General features: G+C 50.7%; 5 protein-coding genes across 5 annotated transcripts; 1 reads left to right on the top strand and 4 right to left on the bottom strand.

Annotated features, from left to right (window-relative positions):
* Positions 1 to 43: 43 nt before the first annotated feature.
* On the bottom strand, positions 44 to 2,479 carry LRP88_10780 (putative sugar transporter; the record flags this gene model as incomplete). Its single annotated transcript, XM_083247230.1, has 7 exons — positions 44 to 225; positions 276 to 406; positions 529 to 840; positions 891 to 1,151; positions 1,202 to 1,450; positions 1,520 to 1,751; positions 2,458 to 2,479. The coding sequence occupies 7 exons, from the start codon at positions 2,477 to 2,479 to the stop codon at positions 44 to 46; spliced, it is 1,389 nt and encodes a 462-aa protein (XP_083098343.1).
* Positions 2,480 to 9,256: 6,777 nt separating this feature from the next.
* LRP88_10779 (uncharacterized protein) lies at positions 9,257 to 10,031 on the bottom strand (the record flags this gene model as incomplete). Its single annotated transcript, XM_083247229.1, has 2 exons — positions 9,257 to 9,498; positions 9,647 to 10,031. The coding sequence occupies 2 exons, from the start codon at positions 10,029 to 10,031 to the stop codon at positions 9,257 to 9,259; spliced, it is 627 nt and encodes a 208-aa protein (XP_083098342.1).
* An 841-nt stretch (positions 10,032 to 10,872) lies between these two features.
* On the top strand, positions 10,873 to 11,551 carry LRP88_10778 (NADH-ubiquinone oxidoreductase subunit GRIM-19; the record flags this gene model as incomplete). Its single annotated transcript, XM_083247228.1, has 4 exons — positions 10,873 to 10,923; positions 11,136 to 11,242; positions 11,302 to 11,454; positions 11,503 to 11,551. 4 exons carry the CDS (start codon positions 10,873 to 10,875, stop codon positions 11,549 to 11,551), a joined length of 360 nt encoding a protein of 119 aa, XP_083098341.1.
* A 428-nt stretch (positions 11,552 to 11,979) lies between these two features.
* Positions 11,980 to 12,993, bottom strand: LRP88_10777 (uncharacterized protein; the record flags this gene model as incomplete). Its single annotated transcript, XM_083247227.1, has 2 exons — positions 11,980 to 12,836; positions 12,918 to 12,993. 2 exons carry the CDS (start codon positions 12,991 to 12,993, stop codon positions 11,980 to 11,982), a joined length of 933 nt encoding a protein of 310 aa, XP_083098340.1.
* Positions 12,994 to 13,716: 723 nt separating this feature from the next.
* LRP88_10776 (protein serine/threonine phosphatase) lies at positions 13,717 to 16,020 on the bottom strand (the record flags this gene model as incomplete). The annotated part of the gene is made up of 1 exon (XM_083247226.1): positions 13,717 to 16,020. One exon carries the CDS (start codon positions 16,018 to 16,020, stop codon positions 13,717 to 13,719), a length of 2,304 nt encoding a protein of 767 aa, XP_083098339.1.
* Between the last annotated feature and the right edge of the window lie 9 nt (positions 16,021 to 16,029).

Here is a 16,029-nt window from a genome sequence, read left to right as displayed (position 1 = left end):
CGACGTGTATGCTATAAGGCAACACCATCTACAAACATAATCTTTACAGCGCCTTTTCCTCCAAGACTACTTCTCCAATGCTTCTCTGCTCGCGTCGGATATCTTCTTCTTCCTGCTGGATGTACTTGAGAGGTCTCTTGGACGAGATGGCGTCCTTGTCGTTGATGACGATGACGGATGGGTTCTCGCGGAAGTAGGCGTCCAAGTCTTCGAGCTTGCGGTTTGCTAGAGAAGTTAGTGTGATTCCAGGTCAACGGATATTTAGGTATGCTTACAGGTTTCGGGGTATAAAAAGTAGATGACGGGGAGGAAGAAGGCGTTTGTAACCGTCCAGACGATCCAAAATCGCCAGCCGAGGTTCTGAATACCAATAGGGGTAATCTCGACGACGATAAAGTTTGTCATCCTGAAGAGGTTAATCACAGACACTTGAAAGATGGGAGCTTGACTTGCCAGTTCGTTCCAGTTGCCAGGGCCGCTCCCTTGGTTCTCATAGGCAGAGAGTTGATCTCGGTAGGATACAGCCACGGAACACCCAACATTCCAATTCCAAACGAGATGAAGAAGAGGAAGAAGAAGGCGATTGAAGCTGAGGCGTAGGATTCTGTATTGGGACCGTCTCCTTCGGCGTAGCGGAGCATGATGGTGATGATGAAGAAGGAGAGCAGTTGGCCAGCTGTGGAAAGCAGCATGAGTCCTCTTCTGCCCCATCTTTCAACGAGGAGGACGGCGGCTGATGAGAAGGCTAGGTAGGAGAGGGAGTTGCAGGCGGAGAGGAGTCGAGCCATGCTTTCAGAGAGGCCGACAGAGTTGATGAGAACAGTGGGCATGTAATACGACCTAAATCGTTAACACCCATGGCTAATACAATAAGCAGTTCAGTAACTCACATGATGTTGATACCCTCAAACTGCTGCATAAACTGCGTAAAGGCTCCAAGAAGAAGACGACGCATAGTCTTTGTATCCGCCTGATCTCTGTTTCGACGCAACAAGATGTCGCTCCATTTAACAGAGTGTTCATGTTCATAATCAACGCTGAACTGGATCTCGTGGAGTTGAGCAGTAACAACCGCGTCAGTAATCTCCTTGTCTTCGATACAAGCAAGGATTTTGACCGCCTCGTCAGTACGATCGTGAGCAATGAGCCAACTATCACAGCATCAGTCAAGAACAAAAGTGTATTAGGGGGTGCAACTAACCGAGGAGATTCAGGCAACCATGGAACAGTGCCAAACAAGATAAAGATGAAGACAAACTGAAACGCAAGAGGAAACCGCCAGGCAACGGAGCCTTCGACAAAGGATAGGCCATAGTTGATCCAGTTGACGAGCGAAAAACCGGCAATGTTCATTGCCATTTCTAGGATGACGAGTTTCCCACGCCACTTGGCCTGGGCTGTTTCGGTCTGCCAGATAGGCGCCGTAGCAGTGTTGATACCATTTCCAATTCTACAACAGTCAGTAATGATCATGTTAGTTGGTTTTCATACGTACCCGAGGATAATACGTCCAACAAACATCTGAGCAAGACTATACGAAGTACACTTGATCAGAGTGCCGACAGACATGATGACGGTTCCCATGATGATAGCCTTTTTACGGCCTAGGCGTTCACCGATGGTAAAGGCGATCAAAGCACCGACGAAGCATCCGATATCGTAGATGGCTGTGACAGTGGCTAGGAGGTTTGTCTTGGATGGGCCGACGAGGTTGTGAAGTTCAAGAAAATCCTTTGTCACAACGACACCACCTATGACATGTTAGATAGAATAAGTACACGGTAGAGAGGACGTACTGAAAACTCCTTGGTCGTAGCCAAAGAGGGTCATATCCGTAGCACACGCAACCTCATCCAGTCAGTACAAACATGAAGTATATCTTGAAGAAAGGAGCTCACCGTGATCCAAAATGTAAGCCATCCTCCTCTATACCCAAAAAAGGGCTTCTTCTCTGTCGAGCCCGCCATATTGACCTCACAAAAACGAGAAAAGATGCTATAAATTGCCGAATTCTAAATGTACGAGATACGAGAATACAGATAATGCAACGAGGTCAATCACTTACCTTATATAATCGTTACATTCCCTTCAACCTCATCACCCACCACCAGGAACAACCCCCCAGAAACACCCACTATAGCCGCTTCAATAAGATGCCACCTTCACCGAGTTATCTCCATCCCCAAGAACACACAGCAAGAAAACCTCGCTGCCTACGAGTCATAGCCCCACCCCCAACCATCCTCCCCTCCATCACGTTACCCCAGAATTACCTGTTCCTCGCAGCTGACGACCATCAGCAGACTGTACTCTTGCAAAGACTCCAGAAGACGAAATGCCCTTCCTCCCTAGCGTCGATCCTCCAGGCTTCGCTTAAACGAAAATTGCGGTCAGTCTCTCATGATCGACGAGGAATCCCCGGACTGGAGAAGACAAGGATTGGGATCCTTAACTCACGTGTTGTTTGGGTAGTGATCAGTTTGCATATGTGGGTGTCTTGAATGGGTATATTAGGCTAATTTCCAGTTTCCGGGCACGCCAGAACTCTTCAAAGGATCACCAAAGTCCTCTCAACTATGGGAAATAAATTTCTATAAAATATAACAAATCATAATAAAGATATATTATAATAACAGTCATATTTCGGAGTACTTTTATCTATCCTTAGTATACTCTATTGATCATCTTAAAGGGTAATAAGCTAAGAAACCTGTACTGGTGTCTCGTTTTTTTTCCTTGGCCCGGGTGCTAGGCATATAACCTAGCAGAGGTTTACAAAGGATGTGGTTCTTAGGTGCGATGAGGCGTAGGGCTAGTGAACCAACAGCGTGTTTGCACATGCGGCTCCGTTGTTTTCAAGCTTCTGTCTTGTGCCACGAGATTTCCCTTTTGCCTACTTACAACATCATCTCTCAGCCCGGCTTATCTCTAATTTGTTTGCTCCCATTAAAACCCCGCTAAAGTAGCCGGAATACAAGACACTCTGACTACAAACACAATCTACGTGCCATCTGGGTAAGCAACGAAGCAGGGATTCAAGGCCTCGGGGGTGTTTAAAAATGCAGTGCAGTGTGCGTCAACCGAATAGGAAAGACAGATCCGCCCACTTGGCCATGGAGAGGCTCTTAGGGGGTAGCCTGTCCAATAGCATATCATCAGAAATGGTTCTGATAAGAAGTACTTCCGGAGCCCCGATCTGCTGTCTCTATTCCGAGTACTTCGAAACGGTTAGACAAGGACTTTGACTTGCAGCCCTTTGGAAGCCCCAGGGGACCCAGGTTGCCCAAGAGCCTGGTTTTAATCCGGTGTCGAAGGGCTGTAGAGTCAACAGAGATTTTGTTTGATGCGACTGTTTGTTACTAACAGCTTGTTTGCGTCATCTATGAAGGAAGGTTCCCATCACTCATCTTTCAACGAGACACATTATATCTCCCAGGCCGACTAGTATCAATAAGCCTCACCTACTCATCTTAGTCAAGTTAGCCAAGTTGTTGAATACTCACTTCTGAATTAGAATTCTCGTGTCTACTTTGATTCAAGCTAAGCGCTTGGGGGGGGTTAAAATTGCAGTGAAGCTTGTCGGTGTTTCACAAGCATGTCTCCCCAACGCGCTTCAAGTGGGAGCCAATCAACACTTATGATACCTGAAAGAGTTGATTGCACGCAAGGCTAACACAGCTCATATCCAGGTCATTTCGCTGTCGATTCCTACTTCCAACATCGTTTGCTAGGTCACCTAGTATCTGCGTTGAGGTCCTCTCATCGAGAACCCCCAAGTCAGCCGAATTTGATGGCATTCCCTTCGTAAACACAAGCTGTGTGACATATTAAAGCAACACAGGGAGGATTCAGGCTCTTAAAGAGGGTTAAAATTGCAGTGCAAGCTGCCAACTGAAGACGAATGCAACGTTAAGTAGGCTATGCATGATTGGGCATCATTTAGGACAGAAGTACACACCCCTTTGTTAGCCAGCGCTTCATGAAACCAACCAACCAACACTCTCTCATGCATGTTGGGCGTGAAAGCACCCAAAAAGATAAAAGAGTCAAATGTCACACACTCATGACATATTCTAACTTGAGCTCGTTTTTCCACTTATTTCTTCTTTCCTACATAGTGTCACCATACAAATGCTCTGTCTCAAGTGCCAAGAATGCCTCCAGAGAGAGCCTTGCCCATCCCAGATACTCCACTCTTCACTTCACCACCCCACGTTCAAGAGTCTTCAAAAATCTATTGATCAGGGATGCTATGTCTGCAGTCGTTTCTGGGAAGCTCTAAGTGCTCAAGAGCGTGACCTCGTCTCTGGCACCTCGGTTGAACCTCCAACCGCTAAATGCGCCGTTGAATCAGCAAAAGACAAGTTTTCTACAAGTACTTCTCCTGATGATGGCAAGGATTATGGTCATCCTGGCTGTTACCTTTTCCAGGTTGCGTACAACATTCCCTTCATAAACTCTGCACCTACAGGTTGCTGGAGAGGGCGCTTTCTTCTAGAGCCTGTCAAAGGTCGGTGGCCACGCCCGCCCTCCAGTTTGGTCAAGGGCTGATGATACCTGCAGGCACAAGCACAAACCTCGCAAGTCAGGGCCTCGCCCAGAGCACAGGATCTCAGGAGACACTTTCTCTGGCCAAACGTTGGGTCCAACAATGTGCCACGCGCCATGAGCGATGCAACAAGCCAGCCAACGAAAAGCCTTGGTATCCGACACGTCTTCTCTCTTTTGACCTACACGAAACATCCACTGTCTGCCTAATAGAGACGGGTCAAACGAGACCTGATGCGCCGTACATGACACTGACCCATCGCTGGGGCCCTGACCCTGTTGATCACATAGTATTGACAAAAGACACATATCCGCAACTTGTTGAAGGAGTTCCCCTGTCGGTTCTACCCCAAGTATTTCAGGATGCTATTTACATCTGCCGTCATTTGGAAGTAGGCTACATCTGGATCGACTCCCTATGCATATTCCAGGTCAAAGATAACACCCAAGACTGGCAGCACGAGGCTTCATTGATGAAGGATGTGTATTCCAACTCATTTTGCAACATTTCCGCCGCCGACGCCCCCGACCCTTCCCACTCCATCTTCAACCACCGAGATCCCCGTACACTTATCCCCCAGGTGGTAGCGAAGAGTGGAAAAGACGCCGCAAAGACACCAGAGAGATTCATTCTTTCTGATTATAGAATCTGGCAAACGGAGGTCTCAAACGCACTCGTCAACAAAAGAGCCTGGGTCCTTCAGGAGCGGTTCCTAGCTCCTCGCATTCTCCACTTCGGCAAACGACAGCTCATTTGGGAATGCTGCGAGAAGGACGCTGCGGAAGTCTATCCAGACGGCCTTCCGCCTTCCCTATCAACATCCTCGGATGCTGCCTTCAAGCAGCTCAATTCATCCGACTATATTAGCCGGGTAGGTCGGTACAAAAACCGAAAGGATGACGGGAATTCCGCTCCTCACTTGTTATGGCTTCGCATCGTGGAACTATACACAGATTCAGAACTCACAGTTCCGAGTGATAAGCTCATTGCGTGCTCCGGAATTGTCAAGAGGATGGCCGAGGTTGTACAGGATGATTACGTCGCCGGCATGTGGCGTCGGTATCTCGAAGGCGAACTCCTGTGGGCGGCACATGGCAATCACCGACCTAAGGAATATCGCGCTCCCACTTGGTCTTGGGCCTCAATAGAAGGTCCCGTCACTCCCGGCGAGCCGCGGATTCAAGATTCACTGATAACAGTCCAAGACTACCATCTCGACTACTGGACAGACGACCAGACTGCCGCAATCCGCGGTGGCTGGCTCCGCCTTCGTGGAGTTCTCAGAAAAGTAACCTTGGAGTACAGGGTTGGGGAAGGTCGCTATTGGGATATGTTGCTAGACGGTGAAAAGGTCCACACCCAAGAAGAGACGTCGCCTGCCGATAGTGAGCCACGAGTGATGCTCGACATTCTCCATGAAGACTTTGACCAAGAAAATGCCCAGGGCTTGCTGTTCTGCATGTGTGCCAGGTCTAAGAATGAGGATGGGAGATCTATGTATATACTACTTCTCAAGATGGTTCAAGGAGAGACAGGAACGTTTCAGCGCATCGGGCTTGCCTATGCATGGAGTGCAAAGGTTAAGGAAAGGGCTCTAATGAGGAGCCCGGGAGAAGCACAGTTGCCATGTCTCGAGTATCGAGATGGAATGCACTCGATATGTATCATCTAGATTTTCCTATACCTAGGGAGCGACGAAGTCGTCAACATCACGATCATGTACTTTGCCCATACGCGATCTCCAGCGGAACGAAGGCGATGGCGAGTTGTCTGGGGCTTCAGTAAGGCATAATACATAGCTGAACAACTCACCCAATCAACCGCTGCCTCACCTGCGCCTCCACCGCATACCACACAAGCCATTTCCATTCCATCACCTAACTCTAATCAAACAAGGCTCTCACAAATAACTCATCTCTTCTTCCACCTTCTCTTCCATGCTTCAACCTCATCAGCGGATCCGATAAACAGGCCTTCAAATCATGGCAGAATCGACAGCTCCCACCACAGCCGTGCCGAATCTTTACCACCCTCTCGATGCAGATATACATGAACTGCGTCTCATCAAAATCTATCCATCCGAAGATAGCGACTCGCCGATCCAAGTCAAAATCTTTCCTTGCCGGTTTGAAGATGTACGAGGACAGTTTATCCCTCTGTCATATGTCTGGGGCGATCCAACAGACACCGAGATCATCATCATCAACGGGGTCCCCAGGAAAATTCCCAACAATCTTGCCCTCTTCTTACAGCAAGTTCGGGTTCTTCTCCCTTGCATCCTCGCCAAAATCTCTTGGGACAAACCCGCGCTCTTCTGGGCTGATGCGATATGCATTAACCAGAATGATATAGAGGAACGTAATCATCAAGTCCAGTTCATGAGGTCCATATACGGCTCCGCGTCAGTGGTCCTTGCTTGGCTTGGGCAGGCCGAAGACTCACATCTCGCTGCCAACATCGTCGACGCCTGTGTCACATGGCTGAATGCCTGTAAAGAGAAGAACCCAGACTTGGTCAATACCTGGAGGCAGGATCCAAACTGTGACGGTTGGATGGAAAGATATCCAGACTTTTGGACATTCTCCGGAGGCGTTGAGAAAATGAACCCGCACTGGACTTCCATCAGGAAACTGCTACGCTCACCGTATTGGAGGCGCACCTGGATATTCCAAGAGATAGCATTGCCGGTTGACACTCTCCTCATATACGGCTCAACCCTTATTAGGCTATCCTCGTTCGAGGCACTCCTCATGTGGATGATGCAGTTTATGAGGAGAGCAGCATCTGATTACCCATTCCTAGATCCGGGGAATTATCAGGAACTACAGCTAGCGTTACATTTGGTCGTGAGTGGTGCCAGTCACTGGATTATGACACCACTTGGTACAAGAAAGCGATTGACCAACCAACGACGTCCAACACTCGCTCTCGTGCCAATCTTGGCGAAACTTCGCGCGAGCGACCCACGGGATAAAATATTTGGCCTCCTAGGTGTGATGGATACACATCTCGTTGCAGATTACAACAAGCCTATCGACCAGGTATACTGCGAATTTGTCTCGGCTTGGATACGCGAGGCCCAAGATCTGAACTTTCTATTGGAAGCCTACCACATGCCTCCCATGGAGGGGTCGACAGGACAACCTGAGTTGCCTTCTTGGGCTCCAAACTGGGACGCCATCTCCCGGGTTTTGGACATGAGATACAGCATGCTTGGTGTATTCCCCATAGGACACTTTTTGGGTACGGAGCGCCCCCAGGCATCTAAACATCTCCCTATAGACCCTGCGCACATGAACCCATCTTCTCGCATCTTGACCGCTACTGGAGTGGTATGTGGCGAAGTAGAGGAGGCATACCCGGCCTGGAAGGATTCTGAAGGGGAATTGGCCATTGGAACCAGCTTCTTTGATCTTGTACAGAGGTACACAGATCGCTCCAGGCTTGAGGGGCATGGCCGCTCAAGAAGGCATATACTCCAAATCCTCTTCCGCACTATTCTCCAAGATTCATCCCTGCTAAGCATGTCGGTGCCACTTCTACACTCGGACGAAACAAGTTTCCATGCGTGGGGAATTAGTTTTCTTCTTTGCCTAGCAAGATATTACGCGGCTAACTGCGATCCGCCGGCACAGAATTTTGATTACCTCGCAGCAGCTTTCCTTCCCCGCCTAGGCATCCCGCATGGACCAGAGTTCTCACGCTTCTGGAGGGAAGAGATCTTTGGTGACGTCGAGCTAGGGGGGGCGGATGCAGCCCATTGGCAAGATGCTGGAGCAGCTTTCCGGTGGGTGTGGGAAACCCGCAGGGCTGAGCTTGAGAGTATTCCAGGGCGGTTGCTCTCCTTCTTCGCTTTGAGCGTCAAGTTTATCACCAGGGATAACTACATGGGCGTGGCCAGTTCTGCTGAGGTGGGAGACAAGGTTGTCGTTCTGGCTGGCTGCAATGTCCCCGTACTCCTCAGGCCAAAGGGCAACCATTACGAGCATATCAGCGCATGCTACGTGGTCGGTTTCATGGATGGTGAGGCGAAGGAAATGGTAGACCGAGGGGAGGCGAAGCTTGAGACGTTTGAAATTCATTAGTGGTGGAAGAGGTCTGAGAAGCCTTGAGGAGTCAAGAGTCATGTTTTCATAGTCTCATCGAACAGCAAGATTCTTATGAATCAATAAAATGAGCACATCTAAAGCTAATCGGTTAGCTGCTTTGGATGGGAGACGACAAATCAGTAACTAATACGTGACAGGGGAAAGGCAGGGGCAGACGAGAATATCTTAGGCACATCAACTGGAGGCAAAGGTATCGCAAATTAGCACTCAATTATTCCGAGCCCCAGACTCTCGAATTAAGACCCTGACGCTTAAAATCAACTAATCCCTCTCGTTGAGTTTGATTCCTTTTACCCACCGGGTTAGGAAGCTATGCAACTTCATTGGAGGAAATCAAAAGCTTCAGCTTCAGCCAAGTCCGTCAAATCCAAGGCAACGATACGAGGGAGGTCATCGGATCAAAGTACGAGGTTCCCAATCGTCAGCAACCGAACTGGACAGTCTGGTATTTTTGGCCTCTACAACTCAGTCCTGGTTTTTACGTTATATAGTCTATAATACAAGCGCTCGCCGAGTTCCACGGCGCGTTTGGTAAGACATAACTATCCTCTTCCCTCACATGCCCAAAAGTACAATACTGTCCCCTCGCCCACGATATTCAAAAATCGGAAGGGATGTTCCACTGCATGCTCGCAGTCCCATACCGAGCCTCGTAATGCTCTGCAGTGATAGGCAGAACCGCATCTCCGTTCTCAAACCTCCTCAGCGGCACCTGCGAAGCCACGAGCCACCATCTTCTCACAAATTGTGATTCCAGTACTCCCGATCTCGGATCTCGCCGCTTAAGAGTAATTAGGTCCTCGCCGTCAACTGTCTCGGTCCTAGGCTGGCCGTTATCATCTGTCACAACCTCCCACAGCAGGTCATAAAAGAGAGGGCAGTCGAACCAAGGCGATGACAGCAAACGGCCTCTCTATAGACCGTCGTTGCTAACACCAACACGGGTAGGAAGAGGCTTGGTGGCTCATGCGCCACCAAGTTAGCATACTCCGGACGTCGAAGGGCTTCCAGAGACGCACGCTCCCGTCAAGTGGCTTGTTGAATCTTCGAGCTCTGTCCAGAGCCGTCCAGAAATAAAATTGGAAGTGTTCCGACTTCTTGTCGAGGAGACGCATCTTCTCATCATCGGACTCGGGCACCTGGTGTGTGAAGATGAGCACTTCCTGAGATGCGTCGATCCAGTCCTCGTTTAGGTTGTAGAACAGGGCAATCGGAGGTTTATCGAGTGGGTAGGGGTGTGGAGGGTACTGGACTGTATGGCTCCGCTCTCTTGTTGTCGCGATTCTCCCGGGGGGGTCTCGAAGGTCCAACTCTTGTATCTCGGGGATACGCCTCGCTAGCTGCAGTTGTTGTGGGCCTGGCTGAGTCGACATGGTCGAGTTGATCGGGAGAGTCGTAGTCGGGATGAGTCTGTGTGAGAGCTTCAAGGCCGACTGTGCTGTGCTGTGAGATGGCACTCGCTGGGTGGTTGCCTATGGTTTGGTTTAGATGAGTTGCTGGGAAATTTAGCATTCTAAGTTTCTGAGAAGCAGTGAGAATTTATAAGAGAGTCAAGCTATGGGCATTCACACGTTATTTCTCATTCATCGTTCTCATAGTAGAGCTTCAGCCTACAGCCGAGATGAAGCACACTAAAACGTGAATGCTAGGCCCTCTCTTATGCTGCGCGGGCCTCGCAGCTGAATTAACATGTTCCGCTGCTCACGTGAGTTCGACCTGACGCTCAAAGAGCAGTTGCAAACCGTAGGTAGCAATCTTTGCTGCCTTAGAAATGGGTTTTACGCTCCTTCGTAACCACATACGACACAAATACAACAAGAAATGTAAGTCAAATTCACTGTACCATTAAGACCTCACATAATCCAACAGACAAACAGAAGTGTGTTTGGTGATAGCTTCATTCCCCCTTTGGTAATCCGTGCAAATTTACTGGGCAGCCCCGCTTACGTAAGGCCCCTGCAGGCGGCTTTACCCCGGCCATCAACTATCAACCAACCTTGTGCTTCCCGCCTTACGTAATCCGGCAAGGCGTCTCGTCCACAGTTGATCGGTTGCTCGGAAAACAATCACCTCACGAAGCAAACCGTCGAGATCACCCCCTCGCCAGCGAAATAACGAGTCTACCCGCCCGCACGAGGGAGACACGGTAGCGAGACGATCCGAGCAGTTCAATTGACCGATCCCCGACGCCGAAGAACGAACCGTTTGCCCGCCATGCCTCAGGATATGCCCCCTCGGGGCGGGTACGAGCCCGTCCAGTACAAGGTGCGTTGGGAGATAACAGTTGGGAGAAGGATGTTTTGAGGTGCTTTGGATGGATATTATTGGTTTGGGCGAGCAATTGGGATATCGGGACGGCCAGATGGGCCCAGAGACGACCCAACCGATGCGATCGAACCGAGTCCTTCAACCTTAAGAGCTGGATACACATGGAGATGGAACAATTGAAGCCCCAGACAAATGCTGACTCTCAGCAGCGAAACCTCCCCGCCAAGGGTTTCCGCCCCGGAATCCTCCTCCTCGGCATGGGCGCCGTCATGAGCTTCGGCTGGTACAAGCTGATCCACGGCATGCGAGAGGCCAAGTACGTTCCCTTGACTCAACAACCACAAGAGGAAACAACAGAGGACTAACCTCCAACAGCGAGCTCGCCCGTGAAAAGATGTGGGCTCGCATCAACCTCATCCCCCTCCTCCAGGCCGAAGAGGACCGCGACCAGGTGCGACGATACCTGGCCGACCAGAAGCGTGAGAAGGAGCTGCTGGGCGACAACGCCAAGGTCTACCACAGCGACCGGTGAGTCTCCTCCAACTATGCATACAAATTGTAAACTGACATGTCCAGATTCGTGCGGCCGACTTTTGCCGTCGTTCCCCCTCCCACCACAAACTAGACGAGCCGAGGGTATGGAAAGGTGTAAAGAGAAGAAATGGCTGTGCGTTTTTGGGCCAGTGTGTGTATATATGTATCTGACAATGAGTGGTTTTGCCACGGCCACCGGAATTGAGGGAAGATCAAGGCATAGGAGTCTATTGTGACAACTGACTTGACGGTGACATCCTTGGGCAGAGCCGAGCATCAAGGACAAACTAACAATTCAATGAGCCGCCATTAAGGGAAACGACTACCCAGTCTTACAAACTTTCAGCCTCGAGATTACAGACTCAACTACCCCTCCTCTCGACATTAACAACTGCCCTCACCTTGACAACATAGACTCAGCTACACAACTACAACTCACCTTCAACTCAACAACTGCCCAACGTTGCCAACATTGATCAACTCCAACCTCAACAACATAACCAACCACAACTGCATCGCCTACTTAACCTTGCTCATCTCCTTCTCCGTCCACTCCCACAACTCCCTCCCAACACCCTCATTAAAACACATCCCATCCCCTCCATTCCCCTTCGCAACCGGCAAATACAACGCAACCTTCCCCTTCTCGCCTTCAATCTTCTCCCTACTCCCAACACCCGCCGCCGCCCAGACAGTGTTATACCCCCCCTGCTCAACAGTCATCATGGTAGGGTTCGTAACGTACACAAACATCCTCTTCCAGAACCCCAGCTCCGTCACGAGCTTGGTGGGTATCACGCCTGGGTGGACTACCACGCTTGTGATCTTAGGATGGCGACGGTGGAGCTCACGGGCGAATACAATGTTGGCGAATTTGCTCTGGCCGTAGCGACCCCAGGTTCCCATAAACATGTCTTCCTGGGTGGTGTGCAGCGTGGCAAAGTCGATGCCGCCCTTGGGATGACCTCTGTATCCCAACGACGTGACGGATACAAAACGTACATCTGCGTTGGGGAGTTCTGCGGTTTTGAGCATTACAGGTAAGAGATGCATGAGGAGAGCTGCGTTTCCAAGGTGATTGACTCCAAACTGCGTCTCTACACCATCCTTGGTAAGGCCCGCGTCAACAGCCATGATGCCAGCGTTAGCGATGAAGACGTCAAGTCTATCATGTCGAAACTTTGTTGCTGCAGCACGAATGCTAGACAGCGATGTGAGGTCACATTCGAGGAAAGTCGCCTCGACAGGTGTTAAGAGGGACTTGAGGGCTTCAAGAAGGGATGTTGCTGAAGAGGCAGAGCGGCCGGTGAAGTAGATGTGTGAAGGATTGTGTGCCGCTAGTGTGAGGATTGCAGATTTTCCAAGGCCAGCGGTTCCTATAATTTGTTAGGCAATAGATCACCATAGCAAAGAAGAGTGCTAAGGGTTGTGGAGTGTATAGAGGAGTGTAAACTCACCACCAGTAACAAGAATGACCTTTCCAGAAAGATCACCCACGTCCTTGTCAGGATCAAAGCCGCAATAGGAAGGCATGTCGTTTGAGAGGATTCGAATGAGTGTCAAAAGGAACAAGAATGTCTTAATAGAGTGTTGGTGTAACTGCACTGAAGCTGTCTAGTACATATTTCCTTGACACCAACAGGAACAAATGGCCTCTTTATACTTAGACTCTTGCCCATCTCCGTCGGAAAGACGATGCTCCTTGTTATCCTCGCTTACATACCAAAATGGCCCAATCCGTCCTGTCTTTGCAGTCCGACTTGAGATGAGGCGGCATGATAATCGACCGACGCTCGCCGGGATACTGTGCTAAGATTTACTATCGCGAAGGAGAGTAAAAGGCGTGAAGAGAAGTTAGTGCGGGATAGTACCCAATCCCTGCCAGCCCCACCCCGACACGGCCAAATCTCCCCGGCCGCGTCAAGCTTGAAGCGCCTCCTTTCAGGATTAGCAAGCCTCAAATACTATGACTACAGCTCAGAGCCATACGAAACCCCAGTGCCAAAGCATCAACTTGTGATGTCCCCCTACATCCATGGATCACTCATCACGTACGGTCACGGTCGCCATGGCATTAAATCGCTTCATTCCCATGCCTCAAGGGGGTATTGTAAATACATACACTAGATGCTGGATACACAAAATATCAACTCCCTCGCCTTCCCCCATATACAGTCCTTCTAAACCATCCTCTTTTAACTAAAAAATGTCCCGCGCCGCGCCCGTAACATATTCCAACCCCCCTGAGCTCCAAGTTTAATCCCCGGCAGCCTCCAACTCTGCGAGTAGCTCTCTCTCCAGCTCGTCCTCGTCAAAGTCCATCGTCTCATCCGCATTAACCAGTCCATTCTTGTTATCCGCTGCTTCATCCCCTGTCGGCCCCGGAGTCGGTAAGCTCGCATCTTCTTCATCTGCGTCGTCGCCGTTGGGCGTATGTATGGCCCGCAGTCCCGAAGCGCCTCGATTCCGTGCCAGCCGCTGCTTCTTAGCAAGAACACTCTCGCCTATGCTTGATGCTCCGTCGTTGTCCGACTCGTCTGGATCGGCCATCATCTTCCGCTTGGTCCCTTGCTTCACACTATCTCCATCGTTGGTCTCAGCACCAGAGTTTGTAGCCGTGTCGTCGCCACTCTCGCCGTCATCATCGTCATCGTCCATGAACTCGGCGAGTTCATCTTCGGCTTCACCCCAGTCAAAGTCCTTGAGCTCCTGGCCTGTCTGTGCATCCTCGACTTCTTCCGCCTCCGATGGCACCTCTGTGGTGTCCTCTCCTCCCTTCTCCCGGTCCATGTCGTGGATCTCCAGATAGTATGGTCGCTCATCCAGCCGTCGCCATTGACTAAGGCAGTCGGTGAGCCAGTTCTGATTCACAATCTTAATGCTAGGAATCTTAGCCGCCTGCTGCACCTTCTTTGTCCGCGGGCGTGAGGAGGCCACAACGAGATGCGTCACTCGCTTTGACACAGTGTCAAGGACCTGAGCACCAAAGCTTTGAGCTTGCATTCCGATCTCTGACTCCTCCACCTTGACTCCGAGGGGTACAAGACCAGACAAGACAATCACAAGGCCGGAAAGAACACTGGACTTGAGCTCGTCGAGGATATCACCAGCGTCCGGAACCATAGACAAGTCAACACCATCGTCCACAGAAGCCCTCCGCTTTGTTTTGCTGTGCGCGGGTGGATGTGTGCCTTCTGATTGTCTCCGCTCCGCTCGTCGTCGGTCATATGTCTCGTAGAACGATGTGTGCAGATCAGTGAGGTGGTCCTGGAGGGCGATGAGCTCTTCATCATCGTCAACAAGAAGATTCCGGTGGTGGCTATGCGAAGAGTCGCCGTTCTGGGGATCCTGTTGCTCGTCCTCCTTGTCCAGCTCCTCTTGCATGTGTAGTAGTGGTCGATCCGTCAACTGCTTCTCCAGCGTCTTCTCCTGTTCCTCCGTCTGAATCTTCAAGTTCATGGCATCGTCGCCACCGCTCATCCTGACAAGCTCGTCCAGGGGCGAGGGCTTAGCTGCTGCTTTTGACTTGGGACTTGTGGGCTTCTGCTTCAGTGTCGGCAAGACATCCTGTCGCTTGGGCAGGAAGCTGGAGTTGATATCGCCGATGCCCTTGAAGAAGTCATAGGGAACAACCTTGATCAGGTTCGGTCGGTTCAGCGGCCACACGTCGGCTCGATCGTCAATAATGACCACCATGTCCGTGCTAACAGGGAACAGGCGCTGAAGACTCTTGGAAGTAATACTACCATTCTCATCACGACTGATGACGCGGTTCCCAAAGAGCTTCTTATCGGGGTCGACAATACGAGCGATGTTAAGAGCATAGGCGCGTGTGCCCATGGTGTAGACGTGCAGCTCGTACATCTTGGAGATCTCCTCGAGGAACTCAGCCAACCCAGGTCGCAATTTGATGTAATATGTGCACCCGCTCGCAAGGCCGCGCGGACCATCATCGTTAAGCTGGAAGCTCTTGACGTCTTTGACAGCTTGATGGTTGGGGTTTGTCGGGTCGCGCTGCCACTCGCCGATGGTGGGTTCGATACAGGCGTGGATGATAGTCTGGTCAAGATCGACGACCAGGGTTAGTTTTCGTTGCCGCAGAAGCCGCTTCTGGGACTCGTGCTCGGCCCTCGCGGCAACGTTCTCGCTGACCATGAGGGCAGTCTGATCGTGTGTCATGTTGATCATGGCACGATCCGTGTCCCGCTCCTCAGTGGCCCAGTTGATCTCGGTCATGTCAGCGCCGCACAAGCTGCATAGGCCCTGCATCTGAACCTCGTGACCGCACGCCTCCTCGACCAAGAAGCAAGGCGCGTCGGCCGCGACCTCCATGCCCTCGCGGATGCGCCATTGTTTAAGGATGCCCTCGGCTGGGCTATCAAACTCTGTGTACGTGGTTTCGTCGACCCAAGTATCATCGCCGATCTTGCGCTTCCAAAAGAACTTGTACTCGAAGAGGCTATCCTGCTTCTTGATCGTGTCGCCGGGTGATTTGAGGAGCTTGGTGATGGTGATGGGGTAGTGTAGGCGCGTGCCTAGCGGGACTACCTTGTCGAACATGGTAGGCTT

Source organism: Fusarium phalaenopsidis, assembly GCF_050370095.1.
Source record: "Fusarium phalaenopsidis strain FUZ10S chromosome Unknown contig_32304, whole genome shotgun sequence".
NCBI lineage: Eukaryota > Fungi > Ascomycota > Sordariomycetes > Hypocreales > Nectriaceae > Fusarium > Fusarium phalaenopsidis.
The sequence above is the reverse complement of the archived record's forward strand: the minus strand, read 5'-3'. Positions and strand labels throughout refer to the sequence as shown.